Source organism: Ochotona princeps, chromosome 9, assembly GCF_030435755.1.
Source record: "Ochotona princeps isolate mOchPri1 chromosome 9, mOchPri1.hap1, whole genome shotgun sequence".
In the NCBI taxonomy this organism is placed as follows: Eukaryota; Metazoa; Chordata; class Mammalia; order Lagomorpha; family Ochotonidae; genus Ochotona; species Ochotona princeps.
The window spans coordinates 62657530-62674835 of NC_080840.1; the positions used below are offsets into that span (position 1 = coordinate 62657530).

A 17306-nucleotide genomic window follows, 5' to 3' on the forward strand; every position below is an offset into this window, starting at 1 on the left:
TTACAGAGATGACTGATAGAAGATGCTTGACTTCTTGTTAAGAGAAAACCCAGTTGCAAATGCAGAGCTCTGCTTTTCACCTCCTCAACAGTTAAAAACACCGGGATATGGGAACATACTCTGACTATGGGAAAATAGAGAAATACAGTCTTAGTAGGAGAATAAATGGATGTGATACATGGATACATAGATACAGTTAGAATTGCAGTAGAAATTGTGTATAATACAATGCAATTGCGTGGACTTTCTGCAAAAGTTTTTAAATTTAAGATTAAGCATTTCTGCTAAAAACATTTAAAGCAATACTAATTATCTTATTTCAGTTTAGTAAAATAAACTTTGATACTGATTTTCCTTTCTTTATAGCCAGAACCACCAAAGAAACCATCTAATTGGAGAAGAAAGCATGAAGAATTTATTGCCACCATTCGAGCAGCTAAAGGCCTTGATCAGGCACTAAAAGAGGGTGGCAAGCTTCCTCCCCCTCCTCCACCTTCCTATGATCCTGGTATTGGAGATGTTGTAGAAGGAAATATGAATGTGCACAGATAATAATTATAAGATTTTTGCAAATTTTAAGTGTTATTAATTTATAATAATAGAATCTAATGAAACGTTATCTTTATAAATGCTTTGGTAAATAGTAGTGACAGTTCACACAGCTGAGATCATAATGACATATCAGGGCCTGGCGTGTAGCCTAGTGGCTAACGTCCTTGCCTTGCACGTGCCGGGATGCCAAATGGGTACTGGTTTTAATCCCAGCAGCCCTGCTTCCCTTCTGGCTCCCTACTTGTGACCTGGAAAAGCAGTCAAGGATGACCCAAAGCCTTGGGAACCTGAACCCACATGGGAGACCCAAAGCGGCTTCTGAATCCTGGCTTCGGATCAGCGCAACTCTGGGAGTTGTGGCCAGTTGGGGACTAAATTGGCAGGTGGAAGATCTTCCTCTCTGTCTCTTCTCTCTGTATATCTGACTTTCCAATAGAAATAAAATAAATCTTCAAAAAAAGACATAGAAGTGTGGAAATAGGGAATCCTTTGTCTTGTATCTCAATACTTGTAGTTAAGCACATAACGTTGTAGTGTTTTAAAAATTATAGCAGCTATTAACTTAATATTCCAGTATGTAATGTAATCACTCTTGTTGGGATATTGTCATTCAATAGAATAATTCACATAGTTCTCTTACCTTGATAGCTTATCATCTGGGAAGAGAAAAGAACCACAGTAGTAGTTATTGCTACGGTTCACATGGGTTAACTACTATAGAGACTGGGCTTCCGAAATTATGCCCTAAATTTTAATTCTTATTGGCAGCAATGGTTGTCTTTGTTCAGTGTTAGCAAAACTTTCTTTAAAACACACACACACACACACACACACACACACACACACGACTGGCAGGCTGGATTTAGCCCATGCCACAGTTTGCCAGTTCTTGTTTAAAGAATTTATAATTAACTTTAGTACTATGAGTTTAACTTGTGTCTCTTCTATTTCTACTTTAATTTTCTTCATGAAATTGAGTTTTATCTGCTTTAGAGGCATTTGTGTTGCATATTACTTTCCATGGCTGTCTTCTCATGTCTATATAAATAAGATAGAATGTCAGTTTTTTTTTTTTTTTTTTTTTTGAGATTTATTTATTTGAAAGGCAGCGTCACACAGAGAGAGAGATCTTCCGTGCATGGGGTCATCCCTAAGATGGCTGCAATGACCAGGTCTGTGCCAGGTGAAAGCTCTGAGCTTCTCTGTGTGTGTGTGTCCCAAAGCACTTGGATCATCCTGTGTATGTGTGTGTGTGTGTGTGTGTCCCTGTGTCTCAAAGCGCTTGGAGCATCCTCTGCTGCTTTCTCAGGTGCATTAGCAGGGAGCTGGATTGTTACTGGAGCATTTTCAGATTCGAACCAGTGCCCATATGGGGTGGTGGCACAGATGCTACAGCACAGCACCAGCCGCAGAACATCTGTTCTTAAGGATAATTTTGACTTTTGAAATTGTTTGTTTTCTTGGGATTGGCAAAATAGTGGGTTTTTTTGTGTGTGTTTTGTTTTGCTTTTGAAAGATTTATTTGTTTACTTGGGAGAGACAGAGAAAGGTATTCAAACTGTGGATTCACTCCCCAAATGGCTGTGGTAGCTGGAATGTCTTCCAGGTCTCTTGTGTGGGTGCAAGGAAGGGCCCAAAGACTTGGATCATCTCATGCTACTTTCCCAGGCACTTTAGCAAGGAGCTGGATTGGAATTGGAGCAGTGGATACTTAAACTGGCATTCCTATGGGTTGCTGGCACTGCAGGCTGTGGCTTCACCAATTATGTTACAGTACCAGCTCCAGCAATTTCTTTTTTTATGAAAGCTTTTTTTATTGTTTAAAGATTTTGTTTTATTTTATTACAAAGTCAGATATACAGAGAGGAAGAGAGAGAGAGAGAGAGGAAGATCTTCCGTCCGATGATTCACTTTCCAGGTGACCGCAATGGCCGGTGCTGTGCTGATCCGAAGCTGGGAACCAGGAGCTTCTTCCGGGTCTCCCACATGGGTGCAGGGTGCCAAAGCTTTGGGCCGTCCTCGACTGCTTTCCCAGGACACAAGCAGGGAGCTGGATGGGTAGTGGAGCTGCTGGGATTAGAACCGGCGCCCATAGGGTATCTCGGCACGTTCAAGGTGAGGACTTTAGCCGCTAGGCCACACTGCTCGGCCCATTATGAAAGGTTTTATACTTATTCCATTAGTAAGTAAAAAAAAGATTTCTGAGCTCAGAGGAGTGTAAAGTATAAATGACATGCTCCCTATCAAAAAGTAAATCTGTTGAAACTAAGATTATTTTTTCACATTGTTAAATTTTTATGTCTATTCCCAGTGTCTCATGTAGTTGAGATCTTTGACAGTCCTCCAAAATCCTTGTCTGTGATAATTCCTAGATTGGATTTTAAAATAAATTTTATTTACAGTATACTTTGCATTTTGGAAAGATATTTCATCTTGGAAACATTTGCTGTGTTTTAAATTTGAATTAATTATGTTAATGAGGCCTTTAAAAATCACTCCATCTGTTAGGTCATCTAAGAGACAACTGTTTCAAGTCCATGAAACAATTTCTTCATTTTCTGTAAGTGAAATTAAAGATTTTATAGATGAACCCACTTTTTGAAACATATTGTAATGTTACATTTTTGCATATTGCCAATTAACCAGTCTATCATATAAGAATATGCATTCATGATGAAAACATAAGGTGTTAATTTGAGCAAAAGAAGTAACATTTTCTTTTTTTTGTCCTTTAGTTCTTCAAATTGAGGATTTCTCTTTTATTATTTTCTTTACCTATATTTGATTTCAGTTGTGAAAGTCTTTGCTAACTTTGGCTAATACCTGTTAGGTTTTTATAAAGAATTAGGTGCTTTTGCTTATCACATGTTACTAATTATGTCATACATCTTTAATTGCTATTTATAAAAGCTAATGAGTCTCCCCTCATTTCAGATATGATATAATCAATCTTCTGTTTTTATCTCTCTTAGATTATATTCAGTGTCCATATTGCCAGAGGAGATTCAATGAAAATGCAGCGGATAGACATATAAATTTCTGCAAAGAACAGGCAGCGCGTATTAGTAATAAAGGAAAATTTTCTACAGATACCAAAGGAAAACCAGCTTCTCGGACGCAGGTGAAATAGTGAATTTGAATAATTTCTATGTAGGCATCAGAAAATGGGTCTTCCAAATATATATGTTTTTTCCCCAAACCATTTATGTCAGGTGCTTGGATTGAACTCTGGGCATTTGGTCTCAAAGGACACAACCCCAACTGCTGGGAATTTTGAGGAATGTACTAGTGGATTGGGAAATCTTCCTCTATCCCTGTCTCTCTGATTCCCTTGCAAATAAAATGGTATAAAAGAAATCTAGCATGTGTAATTGTAATACCTGTATGTGTATGATCATTTTCTATGGTGACCTTGATAGGTGTATTCTTGCTATTTTGCTTCCTTGTTCATGGTTGCCTATATACTGAAATCCAAGATAACAGTTGACTATTTACCCTACATGACCCTTAAAGCTTCACTTGTCATGATTATTTTTATGAAGAGCTTGTTTCTTCCAAGTATTTGATATTACTATTAATATAGAACCAATTTAAATTAAGTAATGACCTTTAACTTTCCTGAAATAGCCTAATTTATACAGTAGGTTCCTATGTTAGCCAGATAGAACTTATGTAGTATTGGCCTGTAACTTTTTTTTTTTTTCTGACGTTAAGTGCTTTTTTGATACTGTCTTGAGCATTTTTAGTTTTCATTTGGGCCAGATAATTTTTTGTACTTGTTTACAGAAATAGATGTTCTCCATATTCTTTAAACTTTTCCAATTCCCATGAGTAAGCCTTGTAAATATTAATATTTTACCAGGAAAAATTGTTATATTCATGTTTTTTTCCCACTCTGTATTCATGATTTGTAAAAAATAAAATAATGGTAGCTAGCAAATATTTTAATCAATGAAAGTATATGTGTTGAATGTAATTGTTTAAAAATGAAATGGTCATGTTTTCTGACCATTTAAAATAGCCTTATAGAAAATCGTAGACAGCTAACATTGTCTTAAAAGACCTTATAGTAGTTATAGATTTTCAGCTGCATGCTGAATACACCACATCTTTCTGAGCCAGATTTGAAAATAAAACTGACATCCTTCTAGAAAATATAGGGGGAAAAAAAACAGAATAAGCCATAATACTCAACTTTTATATGTGTTAAGGTTAGTGAAGCCAGACTTAGCTCTTTCTATTTATATTGGAGGTATCCTTAAGATGGCTATTGTAAAATTTGTCCAGGCTGATAATTTGAATTTTTCAGTAGGAAATACAGCTGGATTAAGCATTTGAAATAAAACCACACCCAGGAACATCTAAGAATCTTGACCTTTAAAGTTAGACTTCAGTTGAACATGATTACATGTTTCTAAGATTTTCTGTTGTTTGTATGGTGTTTCTTTTTTCAAATCCTGTCACTCACAGAATTTTTTGTTATGCTCTCCCCTGCCTGTTTGCTTTAGCAGTAGAACTTTTGAAATAAGCTTGTAGTGTACCAGTTTTAAAAGAGAATGTATTTCAGAAAATATTTCTGTTATGGAACATACGTTAATTTATATTTTTTGACCTGAGTATTTATTTCAGTAACTAATAAAAATGCTGTTTATTTAAGAGAGTGAGCTTTTTCCTTTTGATTTTTTTGGTAGTGAAATCCATAACAAAATTTAACATCATAACTATTCTTTCAGAAGTTTCTACTCATTTGAGAGGTAGAGAAAAGGATAGAGGGAGAAAGCTAACTCCCATCTAGTGGGGCCTCGTCTGATGCCTGTGCTGTCCGGGACTGGGCCTAGTGAAGAGAGCAGCCAGGAACTAGGGTCAGGGTCTTCTGCATGAATGGCAGGGGCCCATGGGCCTCACCTCGGCCGCTGAAAGTATGCATTAGCAGAAGCCGTTTATCAAACACATTTATCAAACACTGTTGAAAGTCTGAGCAACTTTCCCTGAATCATTTTTAAATGTACAGGTCTGTGGCATTAAATAAATTTGTAATGCAGTCATAATTTCTAGAACTTTATTTTGTAAAACTTCTGTACTCAGGGAGTGAGAGCATGTAACTACTAGTTTATAGTCCATGAGCAAGAGATCGTGTTGATGAAATATTTTATTTTCTTTATCTTAGTATAAACCACCTGCAGTTAAAAAGTCCAATTCTCCTGGAACCACTTCATCAGGATCTTCACGATTACCACAACCGAGTGGAGCTAGCAAGCCTGTTGTAGGTAATGAAAGCTGTAATATCTAATACTTAAAAAAATTCTGTTGGTAGAGAAGGAAGTGGAAGTAGTGGTGTATTCTAGATTACTAAATTTATAATTAGATAACAGAAAGAAAAGTAATTATTCTGGGGCAAAAGTAAACAACCTGTTAATAACATTTCTATTTTAGATATTTTATCGTTTTTAAAATCCATCACTGATGATAATATTGATATATCATCTGTTCAGAATAGTCACCCAAGTTTGCTTTGTTTTTAAAGATTTTTTGTTTTTGTTTTAAATTTTAAAGGCAGGGAGAGAGATCTTCCACCCGTTGGCTTACTGACTCCGGCAGCCAGTTCTAGGCAAGGCCCTAGGCGGGAGGAGGTCACTGCATCTTGCTTGGTGTCAGAAGCCTAGGTGCTTGTGCTGTCCTGCACTGCCGTCCCTGGTGCCTCAGCAGGAAGCTGGGTGAAAGGGAGCAGCCTGGACTTGAACCAGCACTCCCAGGTGGGAGGCAGCTATTTATTGCTGGCAACATCCTAATGCCCTGTGCCACAGCTCTGGCACTGGTTTTCTTGATTCTTTGAGCACAATATTTTCTTCTCATTTTTTATCTTAACTCCTCAGGCCTTTCTGCTCTTAACAGCTTACAGAAATCGACATTTAATGTTTATACTATTTGAAGAAGATATTTACCACTAAAATAAACCTTTATTTTTATGTAAATCTTAAAACGAAATGTTTTTAGCAGTTATAAATGAATGATGCTTTATGTTGTTCCTGGGAAATAGTATTTTGTAAAGGATTTTATCTGTTGGACCCGGCACGATAGCATAATGGTTAAGGTCCTCGCCTTGCACGCGCCAGGATCCTATATGGGTGCCGGTTCTAATCCCAGCAGCCCCACTTCCCATCCAGCTCCCTGCTTGTGGCCTGGGAAAGCAGTCGAGGACGGCCCAAAGCTTTGGGATCCTGCACCCGTGTGGGAGACCCAGAAAAAGGTGCTGGGCTCCTGGCTTCAGATAGGCATAGCACTGGCCGTTGCGGCCAGTTAGGGAGTGAATCATCGGACGGAAGATCTCCCTCTGTCTCTCTCCTCCTCTCTATACATCAGCCTTTCCAATAAAATAAATAAATAATAAAAAAATTTTTATTTGTTGATTACTACTGATTATACAGAGAGTAGCACTGCATCTTTTTTTTTGTCACATGTTCTATGCATTTCTGTATTTTCTGTTTTTATTGTTAAAACTAATGCCCTTTTTATTATAAGGTTTGCCTTCAGGTAAAGTGTCTTCAGTTAACAGCTCTTTGGGAACTAAACTTCAGACCTTATCTCCCTCTCATAAAGGGATGGCAGCCTCTCAGACAGGGTAAGTCTCCATTGAATAATGTATCAGTGGAGTATATTTAAATCATGCTAAACTTTGATTTTGTTTAGATGATTTTTTAAATTAAGCTTAGTTTTGTTTATAAATAGTGATTACTAGTCAGGAGCTCATTTACTGATATTGAGAATTCAGATTAGTATAACCATTTTGTAAACAATCTGATGGCATTTTTTAAGGGCTTCCGAAATATGAAGATTTTAATGCTTGTATTTTGGGGAATGTAAAGTAATTGAAATATAGATGAATTTTGTAATAACTAATTTATTAAGCACTCAGTATCAGGCATTGTGCTGGACATTTTACATATACTTTTATTAAAACTGCAGCATGATCAAAAAAACCAGAAAGACAATACTGTGTTAAAATTCATGAAGTTTTTAAGAGTTAGAAGCAGAATATAAATTGGGATCTATATTTCCTTGAAATATTGTACTTTACACATGTTTTATTATCACAAAAATTTCCTGAATATCCATCTTTGTTTGAATAATAAGTTATAAAAATCTACAAAGCAATATTTTGACACCATTTAATAATACATGTACTTGTTTTAACAATGTGATCCTACAATAGTAGAAAAAAAATGTAGGATACAAAATCCTTTATATACTGTGATGGGAAATATAAAAGTGTGTGTACATGAGAAAAATTTTGTGCAACAGGAATAGTGAGTTTTTGGTGTTTTATAGTACTTTCTCTAGTTTTGTATACATGGTTTTTATTAAAGTCGCACAACTGAACTTTTAATAATCTATTTTAATATGTGAAAGATTCTAGTAACACAGGTATTGAGTCTATGTAGAAGTCACATGCTCTTCCATTTTGATAAATAAAACAACTGAGATTGTCACTAAACTGCTAGAATTAAGGCTTACACTTGTTTTTACTTACGTTGATGCAGTTAGCTGGGTAAGTATAGCCCAATGAGAGGCTCTCTTTCTCTTGGTATTTATGTAGAAAATTTATATACTTACAAGGATATTTATCAAATGAAGTAGTTATCTTTGTTTTTCATTTTGTATCAAACAGAAAAGATAAGACCTACAGGGTGTTTAATTGCCATGGTAGAAAAAGAAGATAACAAGATTGGAAGAGTTGAATGTTTTTTTTCTTTTTGTGTGTGTTCCTAAATGAGGGGATAGGCCATCTGCAGGAAGCTTTGATTATCAGTAGAATAAGTAGTTTGAAAGTAGAATTGTATCTTCCACTAATAAATTTGCTGTTTCTTTGCTTCCGTGTTAACTCATTGGATGAAAGTGGAGTATAAATATAGCAATCTACTTTACAGAGGTGTTTTGCAGTATCAGAGAACTACCTTCCATGGTGAACTATAAGGCCCTATCAGTCAGGAGGGTCTCTTCTGAAAACACTGATATTTTTCCTACGTATTTACTATAATAACTGGAATATTACTGTAGTGTACTGGAAAGATTCAGAGCTTACTGGTTAGTGCCAGAGTCCATTCCTTTTTCAGAATTGTTGAGCTAATGATTTGTTTTCCTTACTAGATGAACATTCTATGATGGCAGAGAGCATGGCTGCCTTGCTTTACAGAAATAGTTACAGAAGCTTATGTGTAGACACCCAAGGATTTTTGGTGAATAACTGAAAAAATAATTAGTAAAATAAATTCCTCATCTGTGAATCTGTTGATACATCATAGAACTGTGGTCCTGGTACAAGTGGAAGATTAACTTGAAGTTTGTGTGGCTGCAGGCCCCGGTCTCCCAAGGATTAACTCCACAGTTTAGCTTGTTTCTCAGAGGGAAACAGGATGAGCAATTTTGGCCTGATACATCTAGCCACTGGCTTAACCGCAAGTTCCTGCTTCCTATTTGTCAAGTTATCTGCCAAGGGATTGGATAAACCCTGAGAGGAACTCAAGGGATTTAGGGTGGCCACTAGAGGATTGGATAAACACTGGGAGGAACTCAAGGGATTTAGGGCGGCCACTACTGGGAGGAACTCAAGGTATTTAGGGTGGCCACTACTGGGAGGAACTAGAGGATTTAGGGTGGCCACTTGAGGACTGGATAAACACTGGGAGGAGCTAGGGAGAGTATAAAAGAAAGCCTGGAGTTGCAATAAAGATCAATCAATCTGTCATCGATCGGCATTCGGTGTACTGCATGTTGCCTCTGTGTGTTGTCTTTGTTGTAACCCTAGTCCCTCCGCTCAGCTCGGGGTACGTGGTGACGCGGGCGTTGCCAACATGTGGCCACAATGTTTTCCATTTACAGAGTTGATTCAGGATTATTAAAGGTATAATTAAGGTATCCAGTTAGCTGTCATGTTCAAGAAATGAGATCCATAAATTAAATCATTTCATTAGCTTGCCATTGTTGAAAGCCTGATGTATATAATATTTGTTTTGGCTCACAAGGACAAATTAGTGATCTGAAACATTTATCGTGTTTGTAGAGATTTTTACCTTTGCACTAGAAAATATATTCGTGTATTTTTTCTTTTTTTTATTAATTACATTGCATTATGTGACACAGTTTTATAGGCACTGGGATTCCCCGTACCCCTCCTCAAACCCCCCCATAGTGGATTCCTCCACCTTGTTGCATTACCACAGTTCGAATTCAGTTGAGATTCTTTTATTGCAAGCATATACCAAGCATAAAGTCCAGCATCTTACTGTCCAGATAAGTTCAACGGTTTCTTGGGGAGACCATCTCTGGTCTGAAGGTAGAGCTGGCAGAGTATTGTCCCAATCAATTAAAAGCCCTGAGATAACATCAGCAGCAATTTGTAACGCTACGGAATTAATTGACATGGTATTGAGTAACCAATATGTTTAAAAAAAATGCAAGCTTTTAACCACATCCTGTGACTCCTTCATTGACATTTCAATTTTAGTTTATATACAACCGGGTCCTATACACCGTAAAATGGCTATAGATTACTATTCAGCTGTCTCGTGACTATTTTCATTTTAGTATTTAGCAGTTTATAACGTTGAAGCATGATTTTGCTGAACCTGGCTGTTTTTCAGGTAGTCTAAACTGGCTTCTAACTTTAACAAGACATGTGTCAGCAGTTGAGGTGCAGAACAGTTTTAGGAGGGGTGTGCAGAGAAATCTTCAATACCCTAGTGAGGAGTAACTAATCTTTGTATCCCACCTAGTGAGGTATAAGTGAATCCATGCTGACCGTTTCCTGTCTAATTCTAAGCTTTCCTTGCTGTTCTCTGTCTAAGGCACACGGGGAGGAATCAGGAGCGATCCTGACAATCTTTTAATAGGAGATCATACACATGGAGCAGGGGGGACCCAGAGTGGAGTGGGTGGACAGGAGGAGGCTTGTATCCCAATTCTGAAGACTCCCAGATCCTCACCAAGGACTATCAGTACAGGCACCAAGGACTACATCCCAACTGCTAAGGAGACCACGGGGAATTGGAGTGCCTTCGGAGGCCGAGAACTCTTGAGGTCACCCAGCCCCGTCTGGATCTACCACATGGGATGGAAGAAGTCCAAATCCTTCCTCACAGGATCCAAGGTCATTGGAACAACAGCCAGGAACCCTCAGCAGTCTGCAGAAACAGAACAGTAAACTTCCTTGGGGACTAGGAAGGGGAGCTTTCTCTGGTCCTTGCTTGGTTCCAACTTTGGGTCCCCACCCTCTCTTGCAATGACCATCAGGATCGCTCTGGAAACCCCTCAAAACAAACAAAAAATGTAGAATAAATATATTCATGTTTGATGGTTAACATCTAGGCAATCTGTGGATCAACTGTAACTAATGTTTTAAACTTATACTGGTGGAAAACTTTCCCTTAATAGAGAATTATCTTTAATCCTAGGAAATTCTTTTTTTTTTTTATTAAATAAAGCAAACATTTATTAAATTGTGATAAAAACATTCCATCAAATTACAAAACCTGAGTAAGAAAAACAAATGGCACATGCTTAACTGTAGTTGACATTCAAATAAAATTTGCATTCCCAAAATATTATACAGTAATTAGAAAATACCAGCCAAAGTAATATTAGGATACTTTTACGTTCAGTCTCAACAAATTTGAACAGAAGCAAATTTTAACAAAGGTAAATTTTACAGTGAAACATAGCAGTAGATTAAGGATCTTAGCATGTTTATTTTACTGCTATTTGACACTATGATATAAAAATAAGAGGATTTACTTGACATTTTTAATAAATATCTCATGGGCTGTAGAGTGCCTTACTGGTGAAAAGATTTAACTGGCTAATCTCATCAATCCATTTTGTACATTTAGTAAGCATCAACTCTGCCCTACATAACTCTTAATGCAATTCACAGCACACAAATGGTTATCATATTAAATACATAATCAACTCGGACTTCTCAACAACGAGGAAATTAGTAAACCATCAAATGGACTGCTTACCATACACTTTCCTCATAACTAAATAACACACAAAAAAATCAAAATAATATTTGTCATCACTCTAAACTGTTGCCAGCAACTGACGGAAACTGCCAATTTGCCATATTCATGTTCACAACATGCTAAATATACTCTGCTGTTACTTCATCCATGGATGGATGGGGGTACTGTACTTTCATATAAGTATTACCACATTTAAATTGTGTCAGAATTTACACAGAATTTGCACTTTGTGAATAGCTTGTGGTTTTAATTGATTATAAAGAAGTTGTTTAGTAGATTGGAAAGGATGCTAGTGATCTGGTATATGCTAGTTCATTTCCAAAATCCTGCAACAGCCATGTCTGGGCCAGTAGAAGGGTGTATTTCCCAAATGGGTGGCAGGGACTGAACCATGTGAGCCGTTCTGTACTGCCTGCTAGAGTGTGTATTAACAGGTTGCTAGAATTGGAACCAGAGCCAGGACTTGTGGGCATCCAAGCAGCGTCGTAACTGCTATACTACATGTCTGTTCTAATTAATATGTTTCGTAATAGTTAATTACCAATTGAAATGAGTATTTTGGCAGATAATTAAAATATTATATTTTAAAGATTTTACTTTTGTTCAATCACTAAGAAAAAAATGTTTACTTTGGAGTTCGTAACAGATGTAAAATCAGAGCCGCAGAATACATGTGTGGTACACCTATTTAATGAAAAAATCTAATACTTAATACCATTAGAACCAGTAGGAAATAACATATGATTTTTAATTTTTTACATATATATGTGTGATTTTTCTTTTTTCTAAAGAAAACCCGTTTATTTATCTTTATAGAAAGGCAGATATACAGAGAGAAGGAGAGACAGAGAGAAAGATATTGCATCCCTTGGTTCACTCCCCAGTTGGCCCCAGCAGCCAGAGTTGAGCCCATCTGAAACCAGGAGCCAGGAGCTTTTTTTGGGCCTCCCACATGGGTGCAAAGTCCCAAGGCTCTGGGCCGTCCTCGACTGCTTTCCCAGGCCACAAGCAGGGAGCTAGAAGGGAAGTGGAGCAGCTGGGATATGAACCGGTGCCCTTATGGTATTCTGGCACATGCAAAGCGAGGATTTTAGTCACTAGCTACTAAGTTGGGCCCTAAAATATATTTTTATGTGAATGTAGCATTTTTGCTTTTTTTTGATAAGCTAATATTTTGATATGTGTGAATTGACTATGAAATAGGATTTAGATTTTTATAAACTTTTATGTCTTATTGATTTGTAAATTCTTAAGACAACCTAAGATAAAAGAGCCTTAACTGTTATGCAAATGAAAATGAGTGAAGCTGTTGAATTAGGAAGCAAGTTTGCCATGGAGTTGAGATAATACATTATCCATTTGTGTAGCATTTATGAATTTATGACCAAAAGTTGATATAATACAAGTTGTAAAACTTAGGATGCCTCAGGCGTTGACTGTTGAGTCCACAGAGATGTGAAATAAAATGTGATAAAAATATCCCTGCTATTGGCATTTTAGAAGTCATCTTTTTATGATATTTTCATTTGTTATGCTTCATACTGTTTTACAGCATACTGTATCAACCATACTGACTGACTTTATTTTCTAAATGAATTCACTCTTGTGTTTCAGCAATTAATAAGGACCGTTTATGGATTATTAATTTGAAATCATTTATGGATTATTAATTTGAAAACATGGATAATGTTGCCAAGTATTGTCAATGTAATATATTTTCATGTGGTATCATGTGTTGCTTCAGTATTAAGGTTCATTCGGGGTACATATACTGATCTCAAGTTGTTATGTTTTGGTGACACCATTCAAAAATTTTCTAGCTTTTAAAAAATATTCGTAGTGTATTATGCTTGCCTATAATCACGCTACCTGTGCAACAGACCATAAGAACTTCTCTCTCTTATCCATAACTTACACTCATTAATCAAGCTTTCCTCCCTCATTCCTCCTTCCAGTTGTCCACAGCCTCTGGTCACCATCATTCTGCTCTCAACTGTGAGATCAGCTTCTCTAGTTTCCATCAGTGAAAGAGAGCTCCCATTTTGTTGGTTGTCTCTTTAGTTGAACATTTTGTAATACAGAAGCTTCTAGCTTGATGTATTCCTATTTATTTTTGCTTTTATGGCTTGTTCTTCTAGGGCCTTTTTGAAGAAATCTTTGGCTATGTCTACATCTGAGCAGTTTTCCCATTGTTTTCCTCTGGTAATTTGATGGTGTTTGGTCATAGATTTAGATCCTTGATCTGTTTTGCATAGATCTTTGTATAATGTGAAAGCCGGGTCTTGTTTCATGCTTCTGTACATGTCGTTTCAACTTTCCCAGTACAGTTTCCTAAAGAGACTGTCCTTTACCAGGACTTGATTTCCGTTTGCTTTTCAAAAGTTAATTGCCTGTGAATGTGTGGGTTCATTTCCGGAATTCTGTCTGATTGATGTGCCTGCCTGTTTTTGTGCCACAATCAGGCAGTTTGCATTATATCTGCTCTAAAGTACTTCTTGGTGTCTGGTATCGTGATGTCTTCAGAGAAATCTGTCTTAAAACTCTAAGGTAAAATTTTATAAATCTTAATCTCAGTAACTTTTTTTCAGAGAAAGTAGTACCTTTCTTATAAAATTTTAGGTATCTTAAAGATAACCGCTGTGAAACAGTGGTGCTTTGGTAACTATTAAATGACACTTCAAAGAAAATCTGATTAAAACCTCAAATAAGTAAATTTTTCAATAATGTGTCCTGATTAAAAACAAACTTTAATATCATTATAGAAATTGTTTAATGTATGATCAAATGAAGCCTTGTAAAAAAATCTTAAATACTAATGTATATACCGCTACCTGCAGAATGTTAGTGATACTTTTTATAACAAAATGCTTTTTATATGTAGGCTGCTTCAGAACATGAAGATGAGTGCAAGGAGTCCCTCATCAGAATTCCATTTACACCAGAAAAACAAAGAAATTATTTTTAGGATACTGAGTTTATTTATCCATTATCAGAGCTATCTTTTCTATCTATAGAAATCAGTACAGTGTCTGACATGTACTATGTTTTCAGGGTTTATTTAGTCAGTGAGTAAGTGAAAAACTGAATCAGCAAACAACTCTTTTAAAAAAAATGTACTTTTTCAATGTAACAACAGTAACCTCTCATTCAGTAGTTATGTAAGATACTTTTTATAATTTCCTAATTATTTCCCTAATCTATGAATGAAAATTAATGGTAGTATATGTGTTTAAATTATTTGGTGTTGGCAAAGCATTGCAAAGTCTACAACATGCCAATTTATCCTATTATCCTATCAAGGGAGATACTATAAACTTCGGTTAAAAAAAACAAGTAGAAAGTCTTAAATGGCATGATCACTTTACAATTTCACATATGGTTTTGTTATGGAAAAAACATTGCTGTCCAATGTTTTTTCAGAGAAAGTCATTTCACTTTTGTCTACGTACATTTCAGGAGCAAAGTGTTAGAAGATTAGATGGGGTAATTATATAAACTGTATTCAATTAATTATGTAGGAATTTTAATACATGGGAAATCATAATAGAGAAGAAAAATTTAGAGAAGAATGAAAATTGGCTTTATTGTGAATAGCAAGTTGCAAATCACTTCTGACTACACGAAGTTTCTTTGGAATAGTTTTTGTTTTTCCTGTGGTTACATCTCCTTGCTGCATGAATGTGCGATCTGTTTGGATGTGCACCAAACTGGCAGGATGGCCTGCAGGATCAGAATTTTCAAGTCAAATTATGCATTGCATGTGACCTCTTTGAGGATTTCTTTTTTACATTAGGTCTCCTCTGGCAGCCAGATAATTAAGGGTTGGGGTGGATTTCTGATAAACTACTATGTCTTTTTTTTTTAATTCTTTATATAAAAAACATTAGCAACCTCCTTATGGGTACACCTTTATATATTTTAATAGTAAGATGGGCATGTTAGGCCCTCCACTTCGAACTGGAAGAAATATGCAAAAGTTGTATGACTGTGATACAAAATCAAACAGTGCCATCAAAAGACATGAGTTATTACCCATTTACAAGTAAGTATTTGTAACTCAGTTTGATTAATCATTTTCAGATATTTCTTTAAATGATATATATAGTAGAATACTGTGATTTTCAGCGTTTATACTCAGGTCAAAAAACACTAATCTTTTAGGACTTAAAATGTTCAAATCTTTGATCAATATTTTTAGTGTCTTAAGATAGTACTGTTTTTAGACCATTCAACTAAAAGAGGTTTTCTGTAGCAGTCACCTTCAATGAAATTGTTTTCAAGAGTAATGGTCTTGATGCTCCTCTACAGAGTCTTCAGAATGTTCACAAAAAACACGTATTATAGAAAACTATGTGCATGTATTTCAAAAATGTTTGCAACAGAATAACTCTCTTTATTTCATTTTTATGAACATTTTGAAGTATCCCCATACATTGTTATCTTGCCAGATTAGCTTTTAGTGAAGCAGCTGATGAATTATTATAAACTACCTGAATTAAAGATCTCAGAAAGCATTAAGGCTAGCAACCCTTTAGTGTTTTTGCTGGCAGATTGTAAATTCCAAGACAGACAGAAAGATTCATTTGTGTTCTGGTCAGGCTGAGAAGATGGGACAGTGAATGAATTTTCATGATGAATTTTCATTGTAAATCTTCAGATTCAGCGTTCACTCCTTTGAGCCTCATTGTCAAGACTAGCCCCTGTTTCAAATGATAAAATTCTGATATAATAAATTATCTTGCTTATTAAAGTTGAGTAGCATATTATTAAATTGTTATCTTTTAAACTGGTTCCTACTGCAAAATTTTTCCTGCTGTGTGTATGTGAATAATAACAAGTTTAATCAGCATATGATTAATTTTTGTGAGTAGGAGATACAGAGAGAATTCCCCTTTCCTGATTCATTTATCAGATATGTTCAGCATTCCCCAGCTGCCACTGAAGTTAGGAAACTAGAACATCTGTCTCGGCCCCCCATCCCCCATATAGGTGTCAGGAAATCATACACCTGAAACATTATTGGTAAATACTAGAAGGAAGACCATGCTCCGAGCCATTTTGTTGTAGTAGTACTTCCTGCACCTTCTGAAGCGGTACTCTTAAGAAACACTAGTAGAAAAATAAATTAATTTTAATAACAGAGTTAAGCCTCTTATCATTTGAGGAGTAAAGGCAGATTCCGGATATAGAATATGATATATCTATATCTATAGATATAGATATAGAGAGCAATGATTTTCAAACTCTAGCCAGAAGGAAAAAAGAAAATGCAACTCAGATAGTGGAACAACATGTTTTATGTACTGATCAATCAAGACAGACTTGTTTCATTTCCTAAGAGTTAAGCTTGACATTCAATTTCCACCACTTAAAAGATACTATTAAGCATAAATATGACAGCTGTTAATGTTGATAATTATCTTTTCCTTTAAATGTAAACCTTTTGAGCAACTTTATTGATATAGTGAGCTCATTTGTATGTTCATGAGTATGTTTGTGTTAGTTGTGTATCTCATTGTATATATTATATGAAGGTGTAACAGGATTTCTAAATAGGCTTTTCTAGAGCCAAAGCATAAAAGCATCCTTGCCATTCCAGTGCTTATTTTGACAGTTATTTTTTTAGAGCTTGAATTCCTGGAAAGGCGATTTAATAGTTCTGCAAAATCTAGAACAAATATGCACAAGTAGAGTAGCCTAATCTTCATGGATGGAGTTGGAGTGGTAATTTTAAAC

At 36.0% G+C, this 17306-nt stretch overlaps 1 protein-coding gene across 2 annotated transcripts in view; it reads left to right on the plus strand.

Annotated features, from left to right (window-relative positions):
- ZC2HC1A (zinc finger C2HC-type containing 1A) overlaps positions 1–17306 on the plus strand; it is a 42711-nt gene that overhangs the window by 18421 nt on the left and 6984 nt on the right. Inside the window, exons 4-8 of one of the 2 annotated variants that reach the window (XM_036492219.2) lie at positions 367–508; positions 3525–3673; positions 5720–5819; positions 7072–7171; positions 15496–15612. In XM_036492219.2, coding sequence (XP_036348112.1) covers positions 367–508; positions 3525–3673; positions 5720–5819; positions 7072–7171; positions 15496–15612 — 608 coding nt within the window. The remainder of the gene's footprint in view (positions 1–366; positions 509–3524; positions 3674–5719; positions 5820–7071; positions 7172–15495; positions 15613–17306) is intronic. The other variant, XM_004588066.3, reaches the window with a different exon arrangement.